Source organism: Poeciliopsis prolifica, unplaced genomic scaffold, assembly GCF_027474105.1.
Source record: "Poeciliopsis prolifica strain line A6 unplaced genomic scaffold, Auburn_PproV2 SCAFFOLD001, whole genome shotgun sequence".
Taxonomy (NCBI): domain Eukaryota; kingdom Metazoa; phylum Chordata; class Actinopteri; order Cyprinodontiformes; family Poeciliidae; genus Poeciliopsis; species Poeciliopsis prolifica.
The window spans coordinates 6036735-6061024 of NW_026562376.1; the positions used below are offsets into that span (position 1 = coordinate 6036735).

The window sequence follows — 24290 nt, forward strand, 5'->3', positions numbered from 1 at the left end:
TACAAAGTAACAAATGAGGCAGAAAAAAACCTTTCAACTCAGAGTACCTCCACTCAGTGTTTACCTTGTTGACAGAAATGGCAATAAGTAATGGCAGAAAGACCTCATCAGGTTGAATATAACATTAGAACAACAACAACCACAACAAAATACTCAAGTAAGAGGTGATACTTCATAATACTACTACTCAAGTAAAGAATAATGCTAAAATGCTAAAAATGCATTTTCCCTGAAAGTGACTCAAACGAATCTAGCCAGTTCTGGCTTGTAGGCTATTTCCAGATCTAAAATTTTATTCTAGTAATCATGCTAACTTTTTTGCAGTTAGCATTAGTGGAATAAAATAATTACAAACATGAGAAGTTAGGTTAAAATTATTCCAGTGATTTGGGCAGTTCTGGCTTTCCATACTTTAGAACGCCTGCAGTATTTTTACCGCTAGAGGGCGCGGTTGACACACGTTGTGAACCTGCATCGGGGCATGCGCAGCTGAGTGACAGCTGTCGGAGGAGGTGAATCCTCTAGTCGGCGGAGTGGAGCGAGAGCTGGAGGAGGATAGACCCGGGGACGTCGGCGTTTCTGTCCGTCGGAGTTAACAGAAATGTTTTATCCCTTTCCGAGCGGGCGGGAAATGTCTCCGGAGTTTTTCTAAACAAGCTTAGAGACATGGCAGCTTTTGAACTTTACTCCAAGGTAGGCAGCGCCTGATAACGAGTCACTCAACGGTTTTTCTCCACCTTCCTTTGTTAGCTTGTTATAATAATAAAATTGTAGTTAGCAACTTTTTAGGGCCTGTTGAATCTCTTTTTAGTGAGTCAGAGTAATTATATAGCACTTTTTTTGCTTCTTTGCCACATAAACTGCCTCTTATCGATCCACGTTGTGCGCATGTCCGCTGCCAGTTACCTACGACTGATGAAGTTTTTCCAGCCAGCTGTGCTACTGTAAGACCAGAGGCTCTCTGACCCGTTTCTTTTTCTGTCTGTCTCTCTCTTTGAAAAACAATAATCCAGAATGCCCATGTTTGGCTCCCAGATGCAGCAGAAGTGTGGAAATCTGCTGAACTTCTCAAAGACTACACTCCTGGTGACCTGACTCTGTCTCTACAACTGGAGGATGGCACGGTAAGACAGCCAAAAGCCCCCCCAAATCAAGCAAGCAAAAAAAAAAAAAAAAAGATCCTATAACCACACAGAGACACACCCAGAAAGGCTGAGATGAAAATTGGTTTAGGATGTTCTTGAAATGCCAAGCGCATATTTCTTTTGGACAAACGCTGGAAGCAGAGCCTAGTGAAATTACATGCTATGATGGATTATTCATGACAGCTTGGCTGTTGGGAGTATTTCTCATCGCCAGGCAAAACAAACACCTTGTGGTGCTGTTTACAAGTTAAACCGTGTGTGTATGGTTGCAGAATAAGTGAACTGACTCAAACTAAGTTTTTCTCCAGCATTGCTGCTACCTGAAGGCATAATGTCGAGTTTGGGCATGCACATCAGGTATGGAAATAAGGTCAAATATTATCTTGAGGGAACATGAACAGGCCAAGCACAGAGGCTTTGCTGTTGGCTTTTATTAGAAGCATGATTGACAATCAATAGCTTGCATTTTTGCCCATTCTCAATGCCATCATTAGCTGTCATTAACACTTTTCTTTTTTTTTTTTTTTTGTTCAGGTTGTGGAGCACAGTGTTGACCCCGAAACCAAAAACCTGCCCCCTCTCAGAAACCCCAAAATCCTGGTGGGAGAAAATGATCTCACAACTCTCAGTTACCTCCATGAGCCAGCAGTGCTTCACAACCTTAAAGTGCGCTTTATCGACTCCAAGCTGATTTACACCTACTGTGGTAATGAGCTTCATCTCCTTTGACTTGCATTATCACTGTCAGCATAGACTTTGGAGTCTTACTCACTGCATGCACTGCCATAATCCAGAGAGCCATAAGCTGATTATTATGATGCATGTTTGCTTTAAAGGAACACAACATGGATATGTCTCTGATAATAAGATTTCAGAATTTGTGTTACTCAGTATTTCCTCCTTTTCTAACCCAAAAAGCAAAATAAATCATTGTCTTGACTGAAACGCCATCATGTGATATGACTGAAATCTTGCTTAGAGCTAAACAAAATATAAATTTGTTGCTCTCATTTAAGATTGTGATTAATCCTGTTATGATAAAAAAAAATTTGCTGGACAATAAATTGTCTCAGAAATGATTGCGATAAACGATAATATTGTCGTTTTGAGGCCATTTTCAACATAATGGAAAATTAACGCCGTTTGGTCTCTGAAAGGCGAATAAACTTTAATTTTTTAGTTCACACTGGAATATCCAAAATAAAACGCAACCGAAAAACGATAAACAAAAAAACAAAATAAAATGGATCTGTGTAAACAAAGTTGCCCTTCATAAGATGCTCATCATCAGAATGGAAATTATTGAGCTCATTTAATTTATCATAAAATTATTTGAATATTGTGACAGGAGTAATTGTGGTCATTCTAGCCAACTGAAAATAGACATTTTGCTAATGTTTTGTAGTTTTTATGTAAGAAAGATTTTTAATTGCAGTCAAATTTTTTGCTAACTCATCTGTATCAAATGCTTTTACTCAAGAAATAAATTATTGTTCACTTGGAGGGCCAAAATACATATGATTGCTGTAACAATATGTCAATTAATCGCATAATAAATTAAAACAAACTTGATAGTTTCTATTTGCAAGATTTATTAATTTTTTCTTCTCTCTTTCTATTAAAAACTGGATGACAAATGTTTTCAGTCTTGTGTTTTGGTCTCAACTAGCCTATTTTTTTGAAGGACAGTTATTTTATTTATTTATTTTTTTTTTTACAGAGATTTAATTATTCATTTTATTTGTTGTTTCTGATGTTCTCTTTGTTTGTTTTCCAGTTCCAGGGTTGAGTTTTCATTCAAATTTAGAGTTGATCTTTGAGAACAAGTTCTTGCATTATTACACCATGACTGTTATATTGCTTAAAAATGATATCAAAGCAACAACATTATCATTTATTGTGATAACTTCTGGGACAAATTATCCTCCATTATAATCTGTTATTGTCACAGGCCTATGTTTTCAGATTTTCATTTGAAAAAGAACCATGCATTATCGAAGAATTAACTTTTACTTTAGGAATCGTCCTGGTTGCCATCAATCCCTATGAGAGTCTGCCCATCTATGAAGCTGATATCATCAACGCCTACAGTGGGCAAAACATGGGAGACATGGACCCACATATCTTTGCAGTAGCTGAGGAAGCATACAAACAAATGGCCAGGTTTTGGTATTTTTGTTTTACATTTTAGAGTCAGCATAGAGATCTTTTTTGTCTTTAACTCTGACTCCCTTGGATTTTTTTTGCTTAAGAATGTTCCTTTTTTTTATGCAGAGATCAAAGAAATCAGTCCATAATAGTCAGTGGGGAGTCTGGTGCAGGCAAAACGGTTTCTGCTAAATACGCCATGCGTTACTTCGCCACTGTCAGCAGCTCATCCGAGGAGACCAACGTTGAGAAGAGAGTTCTTGCTTCTAATCCAATCATGGAGGTAAAATTTTACCGCTTTAGGAAAATCTACAACACACGCTTAAAATTATGTTTTAACAGACAATATTTATTGTTTTGTAGGCCTTTGGGAATGCCAAGACAACAAGAAATGACAACAGCAGCCGGTTTGGAAAGTACATTGAGATCGGGTTTAACAAGGATCTCTGCATAGTCGGGGCTAACATGAGGACCTACTTACTGGAAAAGTCTAGAGTAGTGTTTCAGGTAAATCTTCATGGATGTGGACAATGTATATTCATGCTACTTGAGCGTTAACTCAGAATAGGGCTGCAAATAACAATTATTTTGTTATGGATTTATTCTGATAATTACTTAATTAACCAGGTAACAAAGATGGCCACATTCTGCAAATTTAAGTCTTTTTTGCAGTACTAGAAATAAAAGATGCAAATAACAAATATTTTGATTAATTTTTAAATAAGAAAATACTAATTTTATTGCCTAATAACCTTAGTTATGATTTTTTGAGTCTGTGTACGCCAGTTAATTAATCGAATACTAATTTAGGTTATCACTTCAGTAATTGATTATCACAATTAATCTGACTAATTGTTTCAACCTTCCATTTCTCTGTGATTTTATATATTAGATCAACAGTCGAGCGAATATTATGGAAGTAGAGCGAATATTGTGGATCATTTTAAATTTTGATTATGACAAATGTAAACTAACACCACAAATGCATGATTTTCCACTTTAACTTCACCGTTTGGTTAATCAGATTAACTCCTAACAGAAAACACTGAAGTTTATGATAATAAGATGACAAAATGAGGTAAAAATTCTGTGAATGTGCCTCACTCTCCATCTTTTTGCATTTCTTGTAGGCTCACGGAGAAAGAAACTACCATATTTTTTACCAGTTATGTGCCTCTTCACATCTGTCTGAGTTTAAGGCCTTCAAATTAGGTCTGAGGCAATAAAAAATATATTTTTTAGCATTTTTTGGAATATAATATGGCCAATAATAATGAAAGTGAAATGATCTGACTTGTTGTTTTAAAGGCTGTGCAGATGACTACTGCTGCACTAACCAGGGTCAGAGTCCAGTCATCGATGGAGTCGATGATGCCAAAGAGATGCGCAACACCAGGAGGGCGTTCTCATTATTAGGTCAGTATTTTTATGCATTTATATACATGCATAGCTATGGAAAAAATTAAGAGACCACTTAAAATGATCAGTTTGTCTGATGTTACTCATTATAGGTATATGTTTTAGTAAAATGAACATTGTTCTTTCATTTTATAAACTACTGACCACATGTCTCTGAAAATTCAAGCACAAAGTTAGTATTTATTTGCAGAAAATGTTCAAAATAACAAAAAGATGCAGTGCTTTCAGACTTCAAATAATGCAAAGAAAACAAATTCATGTTAATTTAGAAATAGTAGAACTGATGTTTTAAGTCAGAAATCAATATTTATTGGAAGAACCAGATTTTCAGTGGGGTTTAGTGCAATGGGCTTTTTGTCTTTTGTAGATGCATGACTTTCATTTAGATGACTTGACACAGTTGTTTTTTTGCTCACATTGTAGGAATTGGTGAAAGTGATCAAGTGGAAATTTACCAGATTCTTTCAGCTATTCTCCATCTTAGCAATGTGGATATAAAAGATCAGTCATCTGACACATGCAGCATCCTGGTAAAGACTGATTTCTCTCTGATCCAATAACAGAACATTTTTGACTCTGTTTTTATGTAGTTAATTTTGTAGCTTCCTCTCCCCACCCCCCATCTAAGACATATGTTCAGAATACAGAGGTATTTATGTGCTGTCTTCCCAGCCAGATAATGCCCACCTGATGGTCTTCTGTGAGCTCATGGGAGTTCCTTGTGAAGAAATGGCCCACTGGTTATGCCATAGGAAACTCCAGACGATCTCAGAAACCTTTGTGAAGTCTGTTCCCAAAGAGAATGCAGTCCATGGAAGGGATGCACTGGCCAAACATATTTATTTCAGACTCTTCGGCTGGATCGTGAACAGTATTAACAATGCGCTGGCATTTACAGTGAGACACTCATTTATCGGTGTGCTCGACATTTATGGGTAAGTCTCCTTTATCAGCTTCTTCATAGTTGTTCTATTATTGCTCAACAATTTCATATTTAGAATTGAAATGATTAATCAGATTAGTTGTGTCCAATACAGAAATAATAATATAGTTTACTAGAATACACAAATAAAATAAAATGCCATTTAGTGAAACACCTGCATAAACTGAGAAGTATTATTTAGGTCAAAACTGTACAAAAGATATGTACATTTTGCTCTTAAGATAAAAATAAAAAAATATTTGTTTGTAAATATCCTCTACACAAAACTCCTCAAGTGGCATCCAGTTCAAATTCTGTTAAGAAAATCTCTTATTAAACTATCCAAAAATAAAACTTTGGGAACCACTGCACTGAAGCAAGGCTACGCTATTTGATTTTAGGGAATACAATGATTATTTTGATATTTAAAATATGAATTTAATCAAATTATTTGAATTTTTTGAATGCATTTCTAATACATTAAAAGAAAAATCAGCAAATTAAGCCAATTTTTTTCATCCGGATTATTCATCAGAATAATTGACAGATTTATCATTAACTAAAGTAATCTTTAGTAGAGGACCCATATGTATTTTTCTTCAGGTTTGAGACATTTGATGTCAACAGCTTTGAGCAGTTTTGCATCAACTATGCCAATGAAAAGCTTCAGCAGCAGTTCAACCTGGTGAGAATCTGTTAGTCTGTTAGTCTGTTATGTCCAAATGGAGACTTCAACCCTCATTTTTCACTCTTTCCAGCATGTTTTCAAGCTGGAGCAAGAGGAGTACATGAAGGAGGAGATTCCCTGGACGCTGATCGACTTCTGTGACAACAAGCCGTGCATTAATCTCATTGAGGCCAAGCTTGGCATCCTGGACCTTCTGGATGAGGAGTGCAGAGTAAAATGGCACTACTATGTTTTTTAAGCTGCCATTGGAAGCGTGTCCACCACTCTGGGCTACATCACACTTAATGTGGAGGTTATGACTAACGCCATGACTAACTGATGTGTCAGCGCTTCCTCTTTCCACAGATGCCCAAAGGTTCTGACGACACATGGGCTCAGAAACTATACAACACCCACCTGAAGCAGAATGCTTATTTTGATAAACCCAGGTTATCAAACGAGGCTTTCATCATTCACCACTTTGCTGACAAGGTAAAACCTAATTCTGTGCTATGCAGTGCAGCTCCAATTGCCTTTTGATGTTATGTTTGGACTTGCAGATGTTTGGGTTTGTCATCTTTTTCCAATTGGGGAAAAATCATTACTCAGAGGTGAACATTTTGGTAGGTGAGTGAATACCCCAGTGGAAAATGTACCACTTTTCTAGACTCTTGAAAGGTTCTGCACACTCTGAAGACTTAGACAATTAAGTCTTCAGACAGAGGTCTGAAGACTTAGACAATTAAGTCTTCAGAGTGTGCAGAACCTTTCACACTTACTGGAATTGTTTCCTTTTCAATCGTTAATGGCATTGCAGCATCAATAAAAAAATATTTTTAAAAAATTCATTCATTGTGTGCTGCTTTTCAAAAACTACTGCATCACTTAATTCAACTGGTAACTGTTCAATAAGTTGTTCTTTGTTGATTTGCTTTTTAATCAGTGTGTCTGTGAAGACCTGTCTCAGTGTTTCATTAATTAGCTCACTAGTTTTATTGTCATTAAGAGAAATAAAACAAAATATTAGTCCATGTCACCCATTTCTTATTATAGTTCAGACTTTTGCAGCCTTTAAAACATTTTCTGACTCGATCACCATCTGTCTACCTTCATTCATCTCCTATTCAGAGTTTAATTAAATTTATTTCTCAGGGATAATGCACATTAATTGACATTTTTATGAATGTGCCAGAATTAGCCGAAAGGTTATTTTTCATCAGTGCTCAATTTGTCCTGCTGAAAATGAGCAAAGGTTATGCAAACAAGATTAAAATAACTTAACTACACAGATTCTCTCAAGAAATAATATTTTTTTTCCATCAATACAGGCAATTTCTAAAACTAAGAAATTACTGTGGAATGTTAGTTTTTGGTTGCACAAAGGGAGCGCCAAAATCATATTCCTGTGCTCTGTTCCTTTGTGCCTAGGTGGAGTACCAGTGTGTCGGATTCCTGGAGAAAAATAAAGACACTGTCAACGAGGAACAGATTAATGTGCTTAAAAAGAGCAAGGTGAAACCATTCACTTTCTCTCTCTATGTCATTCTTTGTGGAGGCCAGTGACAGTTTTATTGGATTTTAATGCTTTGCCAGCTGAAAACAAATGTGCGTTGAGTAATTTATGTGTCGCAAGTTTGTGGGCACACACCCGGGAATTGTTTAGACAAAACTATTGGAGGAAATACTCCCACCTCTGACGTTTTTAAAACCAGAAACACTGCCATCTGTTGTTTGGTGAGTCATTTTACAACTTGCTGCCTTTTTTAATAACAAATTTCTGTTTTTTAGTTTGATTTCCTGCCAAAACTGTTTGAGGATGAAGAAAAAATAAAAGCGCCAACTAGCAAGATTTCTAGTAACACTGGAAGACATGGGAAGTCTCAAAAGGAGCATAAGAAAACTGTCGGACTGCAGGTAAAAGCTTTAGACATAAACAATGTGTGATCAAAATTAAACTTTTATTCTGTTTTTGTAAAGAACAAAAACAGATAACACACAAGAAGAATTTATTATTGTCGTTTATTTTTTAGTTTCGACAGTCTCTATACTTGCTTATGGACACATTAAATGCAACATCTCCTCATTATGTGCGCTGCATCAAACCAAATGACCATAAAGCTCCATTCACGTGAGGATCTCTGCTTCCTTTAGTTATCGCAAAGCACAAATGAAACACTTATGCATTCAATTATATTCTTCTTAAATTTAAAGTCTGGACCCAATGAGAGCCGTGCAGCAGCTTCGAGCGTGTGGCGTCCTGGAAACAATCCGTATCTCTGCAGCAGGATTCCCATCTAGGTACAAATCTGTAAACACAAGTTTGTTTTTATCATAAATATGGTTGGGATATACTTTGTCATGTCATTTATAATGCCTCAGATGGACCTATCAGGAATTTTTCGGTCGTTATCGGGTCCTGATGAAGCAAAAGGATGTTCTGCCTGATAGAAAGCAAACCTGCAGAAACCTCCTGGAAAAACTTATCAAGGTGTGTTTGAATTTAAGAGTAGTATTGATTGATTATGTATAATTAGAAGCATTTATGAGTGCTTGGTGTTTTGTCCTTAGGACCAACAGAAGTACCAGTTTGGCAAAAACAAGATCTTCTTCAGGGCTGGCCAGGTGGCTTACCTGGAGAAGCTGCGTTCGGACAGACTGCGTTCAGCTTGTGTCGCCATCCAGAAGACAATCCGCTGCTGGCTCGCCCGCAAAAAGTATCTGAGGATGAGGGAGTCCGCCATCACGATTCAGAAGCATGTACGGGCTCAGCAGGCACGCAGGTGGGTGGATCATTTACAACTGGTCGAGAGGCGCAAATACATGTCGGGAGTGTATTTTTAATGTGTTTATTTTTTGTTTCTCCTTTAAGTTATGTCAAGTTTCTGCGGCAGACCAAAGCAGCTATTGTTATTCAGCGCAACGTGCGAATGTGGTCTAAAAAGAGACATTTCCTGCTGCAGCGCTCTGCAGCTGTTTCCATTCAGCGTGTTTGGAGGGGCTGTTTGGCTCGGAAGCATTACTTCAAGGTGAAGTCAAGACAAACTCTGTTTTTCATTTTGTGGTCAGAAGAACTTCATTATTTTGACTATTTAACTCAGTGATGTGCAAACCTTTTGCACTGTGAGCCAAAATTACCTTACTCTTTCTAATTTAAAACGTTGCATAATTTTATTGTAATAAAATTTTACTGTAATATTTTTATAGTGACCCAAATCCTCCCTGTTGCTGATTAGAAAAAAATTAACCCCCCCCCCAAAAAAAGAAAAACTCCTTTTACATTTTGAATCTACATTAATTTACAGAAAAAATTAGATAAATTTGTTATGTTAAAATGTAGAAAGTAATGATATATAAAGTACTATCAAAACTAAGGGTTTAGAAAATAATTTTATATCTCTTTAGAATTTTTTTTAATGTGTGATGCAAATTTAATTGTCTGCCATTTTACTTTAACGGCTCATAGTTTGTAATAAATCAACTTCAGCTCTGGAAAAAAGGAAGAGCCCTCTGCACATTGAAAATCATCTGCTTTTTCCACCAAATATTGATTTCGGAAAAAAATATTGATTTCAATGAACATGAACTTGTTTTCTTTGCATTATTTGAGGTCTGAAATTTTGCAGTGGTCTCTTAATTTTTTTCCAGAGCTGCATGTGTGACCACACATATACACACAAGCACTTGCAGTGGAATGTTTTTGAGAATATATTTTTTAACTTGATATTCTGTTCTTGCCTGTCTTTCCACAGTTGCTGTATGAGCAGAAGGCTGTGGTGATTCAGAGGATGGTGAGAGGCTGGTTGGCCAGGCAGCGTTTCCGGCGCGCCATGGAGGCCATCGTCCTGCTGCAGAGCTGCGTGCGCCGCATAAGAGCCAAGAAAGAACTGAAGAAGCTGAAAGTGGAGGCGCGCACAGTGGAGCACTTCAAGAACCTCAACATTGGGATGGAGAACAAGATCATGCAGTTGCAGCACAAGATAAACGAGCACGTGAGTTATAGAGTTTGTTTTAACTCAACAAATACATTTAATCCACCTGGAGATTTTGGAATTAAAAGATTATGCATTGATGCTTAAATAGAAAGCCAATAATTCAATTTACACAAAATGCCAAAAAAATAATTTTTTTTATGGAGACCAGAAATTTAAACTCCTGTTTGATTCACTGGTGCCAGGGGGGGGGAAGCCATTTTCCAATTCTCAATCTGTCTACACATCAGCCTCAACACCTCCCTTCCTTCCACATTGAAACCTGTGGTTTTCTCAGATTCTCTAATTAAAAGGAATTTATTATGCTAAATTAACTTCATTCACATTTTTATGCCTTCATTTGGTTCTCAGCTGCTTCTTAAAACAGCTCAATTATGGCAATAATTTCATATTTTTTTATGTCTAGAAATAAGCTGTTTCAAAAACCCCTTGATTAAGTCATGTACCGTTACCTAGCAACCACAGTGAAGTCCAGCCTGTCACCTAGCAACCCAAGTGACACTCCAGCACATTTGGTCAGCTAGTTTTACTGCTGTACTGGCTCCTAGAAAAAACAGTTGTTGACTGACCATTCAGAAACCACTTGCTGCATTCTTATTGGTTGTGCAGGAGGCTCCAACTCTGCTTTTCAAAGATGTACAGCTTTTTTTAAATGTTGAGTTGGGAGTGTGACCAGCAGCAGCTTATTTGGATTTAAAATGACTAAAGAACTTCATCCTGATTTTCTGCAAAAGATGTAATGATCATGTTTTGTATATCCCATAAATCATGTTTTGTATATCCCATAAATTTATCCTGACCTACTTGACCTATTACCTATTTGTGTATTTTTATACTTAAAAAATACACAAAACAAGAAATGACAACTCTGGAAGAAGAGTGGCCTTCAAAAAGTGTGTAGGAACTTTGTGGTTCATCAGTAGATACAAATATATGTTTTTCTCTGCAATTTACTCTAATCACCTGAAAGAATGCTTCTATTAAACTCTGGGTCGTTGGCGTTGTCATATCACATGCAAATCATGTGTCTGTGTCTCCCCCCCGCAGCACAAAGAAAACAGAGAGCTCACAGAGAGGCTCAGTGTTCTGGAGAAGACCCGCACTAACGAGAGGGAGAAACAGTGCAGAGAGATAGAAAACCTGCGCTCTTCAGAGCAGGAGGCCAGAGCCAAAGCAGGGACGGTTCCCTCTCTGCTGGAGCAGCTGTCCTTCCTTCAGGAGGAGCTGGAAAACACCCGCAGAGAGAAGGAGCACCAGGAGGAGCAGACAAAGATCCACAAAGAGCAAACGCAACAGGTAGGCCGTAATCTTTGACAATATCAGGTGACTGGAGCAGCATTTCTGCTAATGATCTGGAATGTGGAGAAATTACTTTCAGTGACATTCAGACAGATAAATTTAGACTAATTTCCACAATCTTCAAGGCTAAAATTCAACTTCTTGTAAATTTGAGGCATCAAGTTATGTTTATCAAACAGTTATAGTCCCACAAATTCAATTACTGCTCTTGAAAAACAAACCCATTTAGGACAGCAGTCACATAAAGAAGTGTGATTTGTATCCCCACAATGCAAGCAATAAGTGCATTTAATCTTAACTTTTGTTTATATTTATTGATAGCACCTTCAAACAGTAGAGAAAAGTAGTAAAAATAACAAAATACGGATAGTTTTAGGAGTTTTTAAACATCAAAAGTTTAAAACAATTAATGTGAAAACAATGGATCAAAATCTTATCATCATAAGAAATTTACCACAAACAATAAACAATATGATAATTTCTTTAAAATCCAAACCGAGTGATTACTAAAAACATGCACCATGTCCTCTTCCAGAGAATCCATGAACTGATTATGAAGAACAGGTTGTTAAATGGCAACTTAGAAGAACTAAACGAGGAATTCTCCATACAAGCTCAGCAGTTGGCAGGTAATGGATCTACTGGAAAGCTACACACCAAAATCAAAGTGTCGGAAATTAAGTAAAAATCAACTTTTCTTTTTCTCAGAAATTAAAACCAACTTGGAGAACACCAAACAGCTGGAGAAAGACTTGACAGAAGAGCGCTCTCGCTACCAAAGTCTCCTCAGCGAGCATCTGCAGCTGGAGGAACGGCACAAGGACCTCAAGGAGGAGATGAACGTCACCATAGTACGGAAGATTTTCCTTCTTTCTAGGACAACAGAAGCTGATTTGACCGTTTTAAAGAGCTCAGATGCAGTGCTTTAAAATGTATTCATATTCCTTAAACCTTTTCACATGGCAACCACAACTGTTCAGTGCTTTTTAATTGGATCTATTTGCAAAGACGTGCACCATTGTAATGTGGAAAATTTGCACACGTAAACACTGAAAGGGTTTCCCAATCTTTTCAAACTACATACTCAAGCTCAGTCAGATTGGTGAAAGTGGGCATGTCTCAGTCCAGATTCTCTCTCTTTTTTATTTTTAATTTGAAAAAGTTATTAAAATTCTTATTCCAAACAATATTACATCCAAACTTTACATTTTTTAAAATGCACTATAAAGATTTCAATCCAGATTCTAATATCATTTAGGTGTGAACTTTGCAGCCTGTAACAGGTTGGTTTTCTTCCATGATTATTCTATATTTAGCTCCATTTGTCTCAGCTTTCCAATCCTTAATGAAGAAAATTTTCCCTCGGTATTATGGTGCCACCACCATGCTTCACCATGGTGATATTCAGTGTTAGTTTTCCAGAAGAGTCTATTGCATGGAAGCCAAAATGTAAATTTTCATGTCACGATTGTGACAATGCTACTTTGCATTCTCTGTAACATTTTTTGAACATATTTTGAACAATATTGTATCAAATTATATTTGGTCATATAAGTTGGGTTGTAGTCCAAATGATAATAAAAAACTGTTTTAATAGAGAACGTTTAAAACGGATGTATTCAATCCAAAATTCACCCACCTGTTTGTTACTTCCTCTTGCAAGTAACTAGACCAAGTTATGTTTTCACTTGTCAAATTATGAAACGTCTTCATTTAGAGGAATTATTATCAACCATGACTCTTAATTGGCTTTTATGAGGCTTATTTTTTCGAGAAATGTAAATGGATTCTAGAACTATGTAGACATTGCTGAATATTAATATTAATCTTGTTTATCTTAAATGTTCCTGATAAGATTTCCACACAGTCTAGTCATCAGAGGACAGACTCCATCTACAGCAGTAACTCATCTGAGTTTTCTCAAATCCTGAGCTCCACTGAGGATGAAGACAGCGCCATTCAAGCAGAGGTAATCTTTAAAACGCTCATCATCTGCAGATGTACAAGTGTGACTTCAGACAGCTTTTACGGATAAGAATTGGGTGATTTGTTTATAAAGAAATTTTTAAATTCCTGATTAGCTTAATTGAGTCGTTATTTATAAGAAATATTGGAAAAAAGTTAGTTTTCCTTTCTTCTTTATGTATGGATATACTGTTGTACTCTACCGTTTCAAGAATTTTGCTGTTTCAAAGTAGCATTGCAAATATGAAATTAATTCTTAATGTTTTGTTATTTACTTGCCTGGTGGTAAAAAAAGGACTAACTAACTAACTAACTTGCTTAGTTGCTTACTTTACTTAACCGGCTTTCTTACTTTGCTTACTTTCTTACTTACTTTACTTTCCAGCTTAGTTACTTTACTTACTTGACTAACCTACTTTACTTACTAATTTACTTACCTAAGTTGCATACCTACCTTAAGTACTTTACTTACTTAATACTTACTTACTTGCATAACTAACCAATTTAACATAGTTGATCAAACATTTTATACACTTGACCTAATTCTCACTGTGGTTGTTTTAAAAACAATCATATTATTACTTGCGTGCCATCTCTTTTGTTTTATTAGAAATTGTATGTTAGGTTGTTCAGATTCCCTTTTGCATATCTAAGCTGTACAGTTGTTATTAGTGGAAAGAAGCTTTCTCATGCCACATTAAATAAATGTGTTTGGTAGGGAAAATATTTGTAGTGTTTGTCATTTCTAATTTGATCATCATAAAGTTCAACACTAACAAACTGTGGCGTCTTCAGTCTGAAGTGAGATGTTTAGTCATCTTGAATATTGACTCCCAGGAAGATAGCACATGTCTTAAATATTGTCCTTAAAGGTTACATGTAAGTTAGTTTTGTCTTATTTCATGTGTATTAAGACTTTGGCACTATAAACTAGAATAAAAGTGTGTTTTTGCAGTTTATTGCTGATATCGATCCATGTTTTTTATCTTAATATGCAGCTAAATGTTCCAGAGTGGACAATCTGCCAAAGAGCATATACAACCCTAGAAATTAAAGTTTTTTTTTTACATGACTGTAAATAGGATTACACAGCTTCTGTTCAAGTTCTATAAATATCACAGCTGCTTGATCTGAACTATGCATGATGGAGTAGAAAATATTTCCTTGTGCTTCACAAAAAATATGGGAAATAGACATTTTTTGTAATTTACTGCAGTTCTGTCTTCACTTATCTGTGTTTCTAATCCTCCATTAGTCCAGTGCCTTAGTTAAATTAATATATCTAATCTAATTAAAGTTCACTTGTATTTTACCAGGATGAGGTCGAGACTAAGGTGGACCTGCCCATTCTTCTAAAACTTCAGAAAAGGGTGAAGGAGCTGGAGGGAGAAAATCGATCTTTATGGAAAAAGCTGGATAAAAAAGAGGAGGCCCAACAAGAAAAGGCAAAAGTATAAAATCCCTCTATAAACACTTATCTAAAATGCATCTGCTTAGCTATTTGGTGTTTGAATCTTACATCATATCTTTCTGTAAAACAAATAAGGAAGTAGAGATGCAGACAACTTTTGGCAGGACAGAACTGGACGTAGAAAAACTGAAGGTGTGACTTTCCTCATATGTGATCACTGAATCTGAAATATGCATAAAAACAAAAAGTAGTTCTAGATTTTTGATCTTCAGCCTGTTTTCTAATGTAGCGGCAAGAGCTGGAGTCGGAGAACAAGAAACTGAAGCAGAATCTGAATGAACTGCGGAAGTCTCTGACCAGCGAGAATAGCGATTTGGCGCCCCCTGCTGCTGGTTCTTTGCCTTACAAAATTCTGCTGGAACAACTCAATTCTTCCAATGAGGAGCTGGAGCTGCGTAAAGAGGAGGTGTTGCTCCTCCGTTCACATATGGTTCGTCAGGAAGCTCTTAAACACAGGGTGAGAAGTTACTTAACTGCATGGGTTCTTCATAATCATATTAAAATGTAATTAATAAAGGAACATTTTGTTTAAATGACAATTTAATTTCAGGATTCTGTACTTGGAGAAAGTGTGAAACTGGATCTCAGTGAAATCCACTCATTACAAGATTCTGACAGGTAAGAACTACCTAGCTCTGTTTTGATGCAGCATCCTGTCAAACAGTTTTGAAAAGTTTTCAAATAATTTATGATTAATAAAGCGAAAATGCACGGACTGTGCAAGCTCTGTCTTCCAAGATGTGAGAAGCATAACTGAGCAGAATAACTTGTATACCACATAAACTTTATTCTTGCATAAAAATATGATACTAAATTATTGAGAATTTCAAGATGTATATTTTTGATTGTGTTGTATTTATGAATTTAAAGCTAGAAATCTTTCGTAAGATTTCTAGCTTTAAATTAAAATATGACGAGATGCAGATGCTGATTGAGCTTCACCTGAGGATAAAAGAGAATAAAGAGGAAAACCCCCATAAAGTGGTGTTTTTTTAGTGTTTCTGTTTTAGCTGCTAATATATTATAAGTGCAATCAAACTGAGAAAACAAAGTAAAGAAAAATAATAAAATTAACGATATGTAATCATGACATTTTTTGTTTTCCTGAGAAGGATTTGTTAGGAAGAGCTTATTAAAACAAAAACGTCCTCAATGTCTGTAGAACTTCTTTACATTAAGTTACATATTATTTCAGATTAACAGACTGTAACAGTGCTGTTCAAAAGTTCAAATGTTCAAAAATAATTTTTGCAGCCGGACTGATGTAACTAGTTCATTTATCATTCTTTGTTGCTTTTCTATATATCGTTTTTAATATATTTTATTTATGAAATGTTTAGTGTAACTTCAGTAGTAAATAACTGCTTGTAAAATGATGTGTTGCAATAAAATAATTGTAGATTCTTCCTATTTCTCTCCTCAGTAAATCAGATGTTAATACTACTACTGCCTTTATATTTTCTGGTTTCTTATATGGGAACTCAGCTTTTTCTAATTGGAGATATTAATGCGTGTGGTCACTTTCTGACGCTTCTCCTTCAGGTCCACTAATATTCATACCCTGAATGAAGATGGAGAACTGTGGCTTGCTTATGAAGGCTTGAAAGAGACAAATAGGTAATGATGCAATATCCTGCACATTTCTCAGGCTTTATTTATACTAGGGCTCGACAACATGGCTGAAAAACATAACGCGATATAAGCGTTTCCTATCAGTTGACATAGTTATTGTTTGTTTTGTTTTAAATATATAAAATACTGCAAAACTGGTGCCGTGACCTTTTCTGTTTTATCCATAGTTTTCACTCCACACCATTGTTTAACGTTTTTAATCAGCTCTGAGGCACAGAGGCAAAACTTTAAACTGCTGCTGCGCGAGTTACTCAACAGGTTGTTACTTGGTAACCAAAGAATGAGTGAGTTAGTTGATTACACCAATCTTGCTTAGCTGGGATTGACAGGTTAAGCAGCGAAAGCCTTTCCTCTGCCCACATCTCCCAGAATGCTGTGCGGTTTTGTAAAACTATTGGATATTCTATCACAAACATTATCTGTTGATATTGATTTCATGTCCATTGTGATATATCTTATTGATTTATTGTCCATCGCTGGTTTATAGCCATCGTAAAAAGAACATTCTGGGATTTTGTACATATTTTATTCATATCTGAATTTATGCTTTTTTTTGCACATTTTTATTTTGGTTTTATCTTTGTGGACATAGAATGTCACAGCAGTGTGTGTGTTATTTTTTTGTTTATTTGCATAATGAAACACTAGAACAAACTGAGTGAGTGTATTCTTTGTTTTTTACCGTGGATCTGGTCGCGATCCAAACATCCTGCAGGCTTCTGGAGACCCAGTTGCAGGAGCAGGAGTGTCTTCACAGTGAGAAGCACAGGAAGCTGACTGAGGACATGAACAAACTGAGGGCCGAAAAGGAGCATCAACAAAAGCTGCTGGCTATGAGCCTGCTTTTACCCGAAGACGCCCGAATAGACGCAAGCCTGAAGCACGAGATCACACGGCTCACCACTGAGAATCTGGTGGGTTTGTTTACTGGATTTATTTATTTTTTATTAGCTCAAACCAAGTTCTGATGTGTCCGTCATTGCTGTTTCTTCATAATGGAATTAAGACGTCGATAAAAATTCCGATTTTGTCATTAATTTAGTTTTTCTTTAATTTCAGGAACGAATGGAGCAACAACAGAAACAAGATAAAACAATACGCAAATTGAAAAAACAACTTAGGTTATATATGAAGAAAGTGGAAGATTTAGAAGGTAATCCAGTTGTACTATATTTGAAAATATGAACCATATCTTTTTAAAAATCACAATCTGGACAAAAAGTAAAGCAAAATTTAATTATAATTTTCATTTATATCACTTATCCTGTGTAGTGTATTATGTCTATATTATAACTTATCATTATTGCTGCTGTCATCATTGCTATTATTTTATTATATATTATTATTAGTAATTCTTATTATTAGTAGAGTTGTTTTTATCATCAGTAATGTAGAGTAATGAATAATAAAAAAGGAATTTTGACTTTTTTTCCAGATTAAAGTTTGATCTGATTGGTTCTCATATTATTTTTCTGTTTAATTTAGCGAACGCTAGCCAGACGGTTAGCTCTTCTGGGACCAGCATGCCTGTCCGACCGGTGCACATCGCACGCAAGGAGAAGGAGTTCCAGGGCATGTTGGAGTTCAAAGAGGACGACACGGGTCATTTGCTTAAGAACCTGGTCGTAGGTGTGTGTTGTTCCAACAACTCGTCGGTTGCATGTGATAAAATTAGGTCGGGATGTTTCTTTTTTTCACTGTGGTGATTTTCACAGATCTGAAGCCACGTGGCGTCGCAGTCAGCTTCACTCCAGGGCTTCCTGCCTTCATCATCTTCATGTGCCTTCGATATGCAGACAACGTGAACGACGACAGGAGACTCAGCACTCTCCTCAATTCTACAATCGGCAGCATCAAAGGCGTCATCAAGGTGCAGCATTTAACCAGTTGAAAAACAAACGCCAGGGTTTATTTTTAGATCAATTTGGACTGATTTCCAGAAAATCTTGATAAACTCATCTATGTCTATCTTGAGAAAAGTTCATTACTGCAATGGTAAAACCAGGAAGATAAAGCACATCACCCCAGTTTTAAGTTCTTACATAGGCTCCCAGTAGAACCATTCAACTGAATGGAGAAGCAGCATTCAGTTTTTATGCTTCTCTAATCTGGAACAAACTTCCAGAAAACTGCAAAACAGCTGAAACACAAGGTTCCTTTAAATCAAGGCTTCTCCTTCCCTCTGTTTTAGTGTCTTTGATTACCCTGTAAATAGAGAAAATCTGTTTTTGTTTAGTTTCTGATGTAAATGTCTTGGTACAGTTGAAATAAGGCAAAAATAACTAACTAGTAAGTTTTCTGCAAGACAGAAAGCTTGTTTTAAGTCAATAACTCCTTGATATTGATTAAATTGTATCAATATTTCATGTGGAACAACACATTTTCTCCACAAGTGAAAACATATGCTAATGGAACATGTACTTTTTTTTAAATCAATATTGAAGAATTATTGACTTAAAACCAGCTCCGATTTCTTGCTGAAAAGTTACAGTAAGATAGTTTTGTCTTATTTCCAGTGTCTTAAGATATTTTTGTCTAAGTAGGACAAAAATACTTGGTAAGATTTTGTGCTTTTGCAGTGTAGTAAGAACTTGATATGCATTTGCTTGATAATTTGCTTGATAATTTTGCTGATTTTTTTTGGGCTTAGGATTTTTTTGATGTATTTTTTATCAGATTTTGATTTTCCTTCATGCTGAAATGTTTTTTATAAAAAAAAACTTGACTTGATTTTGTTCGTGCAGAGGAAAGGAAATGATTTTGAAGTGGTGTCGTTCTGGCTGGCCAACACGTGCCGGTTGATGCACTGTCTGAAGCAGTACAGTGGAGATGAGGTGAGCATCAGAAGAGAGAAATGACGCTCCTACATTTACGTAGCTGCATAATCATGTAATTGATCTGCCCTGCAGGCGTTTATGGTGCACAACACTGCTAAGCAGAATGAGCAATGCCTGACTAATTTCGAGCTGACAGAGTACCATCAGCTTTTTGGTGACCTGGCCATTCAGATCTACCGTCAGATCATCAAAAGCATGGAGAACATCTTGCTACCCTTGATAGGTAAGAAGACCTGAGCCCAAACTTGCGCTTGTTGCAATAAATCAATTAATCGCATCAAAAATTAAAATTAGCCCAATAATTTCCATTTGCATAATTACATTTTTTTTTCTTGTATCTTTTATTTCAGTCTGGTGCATTGATGTCAGGTTTATTTTTTGTTTTGTTCATTTATTTGGGATATTTAAAATGTCTCCCAATGTTTTATGTCTGTTAGAAATTAAGATTTATTTATATTTGAGAATTAAGTAATTGAGTCAAAATTATCTCAAAACAAAGCTATTTATTGAATAGGTTATTCAAATTTTTATTTTGTTTGTTTTTGTGCACGCAATGAAGCTTTTCTTAACTGAATAACTTACTGTACAACTTGTATCTTACAGTCACAAACTTCAATATATTAGAATTTTATGTAATTAATTAGCAAGGCAACACATAATTGTGAAAGGTAAATACAAATATAGGCTACACTTTTCATATTTGCGCTCTTAATAAATGTAACATTTTCTTTTCCTTCTTCACAACTATGCCCTCCTTTGTGCACATAAAATCCGAATAAATTCAACTGAAGTTTGAATGTCAAAATGTGAAAAGATAAAGTTTTATGAATACTTTTTCAAGGTGCTACGTCTTAAAATCATACTATTGTGTTTTGCAGTACCATGCATGCTGGAGCATGAGGCAGAGCAGGGAGTTTTAGGCTCCAAACCAACAGGCCTGAGGAAGAGGAGCCCCAGCTTCCCTGATGAAGCTTTGACAGTGGAAGTCCTCCTGCAACGTCTCAGCTTCTTCCACACCACCATGAGTCAACACGGGATGGACTCTGACATCATCAAACAGGTGGTCAAACAGCAGTTTTACATCATCAGCGCCGTTACTCTTAACAATCTGCTGCTGAGGAAAGACATGTGCTCATGGGGTAAAGGCCTACAGATCAGGTAATCGCACTAACACTTCCTTATTTTTCAAAACTAAACATGAAGGAGGCTACAGAAGAGATATTTATGCATTATTTGGATTAACAAGACATGTAAAAATTAGAGCTAAATTATGCTGCTAATAATGTATATTGACCAGTTGGATAGACTTTAACTTCCTGAGATGCTAAAGCTAGCAAAGCATGCTGGGCAATATAGACTAGATTGCAATATTTTAATAACGTTTATGATTTAAAAAGAAAACTGTTTAATACTTTATGAGGTGAGGCTGTGATTGCTTTGCACAGTATTCATAGAACCATAAAAACACAAAAATTGTTTTTGAAAAATATTCCCATTTAATTTTTTTTTTTTTCAAGGTGGCATTGCTTAAAAAAAGTGTGATTTTAAACACACATAGAAAATTTTTGGGGTAGAATTTAATTAATAAAATTTCCAACAATGCCTTCTGTTTTATTTATTACTCAACATCATTAATTGTTTATTTTTAGGCAGTTATGAGACACGGCCGTGAAACCTTAAACTGCTGCTGCGCTAGTTAGTTGGCAGGTTGTTGCTAGGCAATCAAAGAGTGAGTGTGTTGCTAGGTAACCAAAGACTGAGTGGAACTGCTTTGAAAACCTAAATTATAAATCAAATATCCACTTTCAGTTAGAGATAGCAGAGTAAAGAGAATACATTTTACACCATTTTGTTTTGGATTTGTAGAAAATCTGCAAATCTGAATCAGTTTTCTCCTCCTTGTGTTGTTTTTGTTTCCATTAACTCCTTTTAAAATGAAGTCTGTAGGGTTTTTTTAATCTGAAGTGTCTCCTGTCCTCTCTGGGTGAAGGTACAACGTTTGGCAGCTGGATGAGTGGCTGGGTGAGAGGGAGCTGAGCGACTGTGGAGCAAAGGAAACCCTGGAGCCTCTCATTCAGGCTGCACAGCTTTTACAAATCAAGAAAAACACTGAAGCTGATGCCAAAGCAATCTGCAGCATGTGCTCCTCCCTCACCACAGCGCAGGTTCGGCATGAGAAAACATTCCAGCTTTTTAACCTTTACACAAATAAATATAACTCAATGCACTCTTCTGTTTTTTTTTTTTTTTTGACAGATTGTTAAAATCCTGACCTTGTACACTCCAGTGATTGAGTTTGAAGAAAGAGTATCAAACACATTCATCACCACCATTAAAGTAAGGTCTTAATACAGGGGTGTCCAAAATGTGGCCCTTTTGTGACCTTTGAAATGATTTTTATCAACCTAAACCGACCACAAATCATAACTGATGACCCCAAAAATGTGTAAATTGCTTATTCTTTTAAGAAGGCAATAATGTGAAGTCTTTTTATGTTTCAAAACTTCAAGTGTTTACAGATTTTCTATTTATAGATAAAATAGGAAAAACTTTATGCATTTTTTGGTCTGTAAGTAATTTAAATTTGCCAATTTTGGGTGGGGCAAAAAGTTTGGGCACCACTGTTTTAATCTCTAGTCTTTAATTATCAAGCTTCCATGTAATACTTCATTAACTCTTTTCTTTTCTTCCATTTCAGAACCTTTTGAAAGACAGAGCCGAGTCGTCCAACTTGATGATGGATGCCAAGAAAATATTCTCTGTCACATTCCAGTTCACGCCTTCCTCTGTGGCTCTGGAGACCATCCAGATCCCCGCAAGCCTCAACCTGGGCTTCCTTATACGTGTCTAGAGCTGACCTCTGACCTCTGATCACACCTTGTTTTTCTAATCCTGTTTACAAGTAAATAAAATGAACCAAAGACTGTTTTCCATCAAAGTTTGTATCTTAAAAAAAGCTGTTATTTGGAGATGTGTGAATATTGTTTTTTTCCCCCTCCAATAATACAAAGCAACTCAAAAAACGTTTCTTAAAGGAGAAACTTTAAAAAGATAATTAAGAATTTTAGCAAAGAAATGTGACATTTCACCTGTTGACATTAGTAAACATGCAGTGCTGGCTGTTAGCTTACTTACACTCATCATGGATGATACAAATTTTAAATCTTTTTTCAGAGAGGATTAAGAATACAGCAAACAAACAAAATAATAATAAAAAAAGAGTTAATTTGGTACATGTAGTTTAAGTAAGTTTGGCAAACTTAATTTATTTACTTTTCTGTAACATGACATAATATTTCTGTGGATAAATTTAATTTAAGTATCAAATTAACAGTTTTGTTTTAGTTGGATCACCTGTTGTGTTTCTTCAGTTTACGTCGTGATTTTAAAAAAATTAGACTTTGGTTTACAAGTTTAAATTTATTGTGGGTTTATTGCAATAACACCTAACTAATAGATTTAGATAGGTGTCATACTGACTGTGAAACAGCCCCTCAGCATGATGCTATCACCACCATGCCTGATTGGTAGGTTTAAAATTCTCACTTTGGCTCCTCCAAACAAACTTATTATCATCGTTGCCAAATAACGCAATCTTTGTGTTGTCTGAAAAGACGCATTTTTGTGTAATTTTTCCTCCTTTTTGGGGGGGTTGAGAACATCTCAGCTTACGGGAACGTGAAACTTTCTTCACTGGGGCATTCTGGCTCTTGAGTCGTTTGATTGAAACTTGGACATAATTCATAGTTCAAACTGGATAATCTGGTTGGAAATGCCTTCCCAAGTAACCCCATCTTCAACCTTCTTGAAAGTTTCTGGATTGTGTTGTTGAAAGCGTAGTTCCAGGAAACCAAACAAAGTTGAGTTGACGCTGCAGTTTCTGAGAGGAACAGTGATCAAACGTTCAGCCAAAGTTAAACAAGAAGGTTGTTCATGGCGGCAGAAAGAGTTTCTCTTCATCTGACTGAAAGACTCCTGACATGTTGGATGAATTTGAGCTTATTTAAATAATTTTACTCTGTGGGTTAGGAAAATGCCACATTAAATTTGAACAAACAGTTCTTGTTTTTAAGTCAATGAAAACAAGACATATATTTTCCAGGGCAAATAATTGAAAAGAAAAAGTTCTGATCCACCATTAAAAACATTTAAACTCTCTGCAATTTTCAAAACACTAAGGTTTTCTCATTGAAAACCAAAAAAACAAACATAAATGCATACATTTTAAAGGTAGTCATGTTTAATTATCTCCATGCTGTTATGACTGTTCCCTCTGCAGTTTCCTTGTAAAACTTTTCCATGTGAACTAACTTAAACCCGACCAGGTGTAAAACTGCGTCCTAAATGTTGAGTTTTGCACCTGGATGCAAATCCAGGTTTGCATCCGGTTTCTTTAGTGGCGAGGATCCTTGATAAAACGAGCACAAGACAAGCTTGTCATGAGACAGAGGGGGGCGGAGACAACCACAGGGCCCGAGCAGGTGAATTACAAGCCGGGCAGGAAAAGACGACACTTTCCTGGAAGTTTCAAAATAAAGCTCAGGATTCAGGGATCAATTTCCTTGATGACCCGATCAAACAAAAGGAAGCGTCAGAAGTTGATATTAAAACTTGAAGGAGGCACTACTAGAGGTATTTGAGTAAAATGACTTCAAAACATTTTTACTCAAGTAAAAGTAAAGCAAATTGTCATCCAAGAACGAAAAGGCAATTCAAGTATCGAGTACCTGATCAGAACATCTCATTTAATATTTTACAATCTCATCAAAAGGACAGAAAAATAAAAAGTTATAGTC

General features: G+C 36.1%; 1 protein-coding gene across 1 annotated transcript; it reads left to right on the forward strand.

Annotated features, from left to right (window-relative positions):
* Nucleotides 1–491: 491 nt before the first annotated feature.
* On the forward strand, nt 492–22422 carry LOC129368512 (unconventional myosin-Va-like). The gene is made up of 40 exons (XM_055043565.1): nt 492–693; nt 1014–1124; nt 1680–1851; nt 3164–3308; nt 3420–3576; nt 3657–3800; nt 4424–4505; nt 4602–4709; nt 5136–5242; nt 5385–5647; nt 6238–6319; nt 6393–6533; nt 6668–6793; nt 7730–7813; nt 8090–8215; nt 8332–8429; nt 8513–8599; nt 8681–8789; nt 8870–9081; nt 9171–9327; nt 10051–10290; nt 11338–11586; nt 12125–12218; nt 12298–12440; nt 13445–13558; nt 14871–15005; nt 15101–15157; nt 15255–15482; nt 15576–15643; nt 16568–16642; nt 17373–17571; nt 17717–17810; nt 18143–18286; nt 18373–18527; nt 19402–19491; nt 19567–19717; nt 20373–20652; nt 21485–21659; nt 21751–21831; nt 22193–22422. The coding sequence occupies exons 1-40, from the start codon at nt 667–669 to the stop codon at nt 22343–22345; spliced, it is 5463 nt and encodes a 1820-aa protein (XP_054899540.1). The 5' UTR covers nt 492–666; the 3' UTR covers nt 22346–22422.
* Nucleotides 22423–24290: the final 1868 nt, after the last annotated feature.

What these genes read in the sequence shown, in the direction of transcription:
- LOC129368512 (XM_055043565.1), top strand. Translation starts at nt 667, where the DNA reads ATGGCAGCTTTTGAACTTTACTCCAAG. An exon ending in CTCGGAAGCATTACTTCAAG is followed by an intron (nt 9,328 to 10,050) that starts GTGAAGTCAAGA and finishes GTCTTTCCACAG; the next exon opens with TTGCTGTATGAGCAGAAGGC. An exon ending in GAAAGTGGAAGATTTAGAAG is followed by an intron (nt 17,811 to 18,142) that starts GTAATCCAGTTG and finishes TGTTTAATTTAG; the next exon opens with CGAACGCTAGCCAGACGGTT.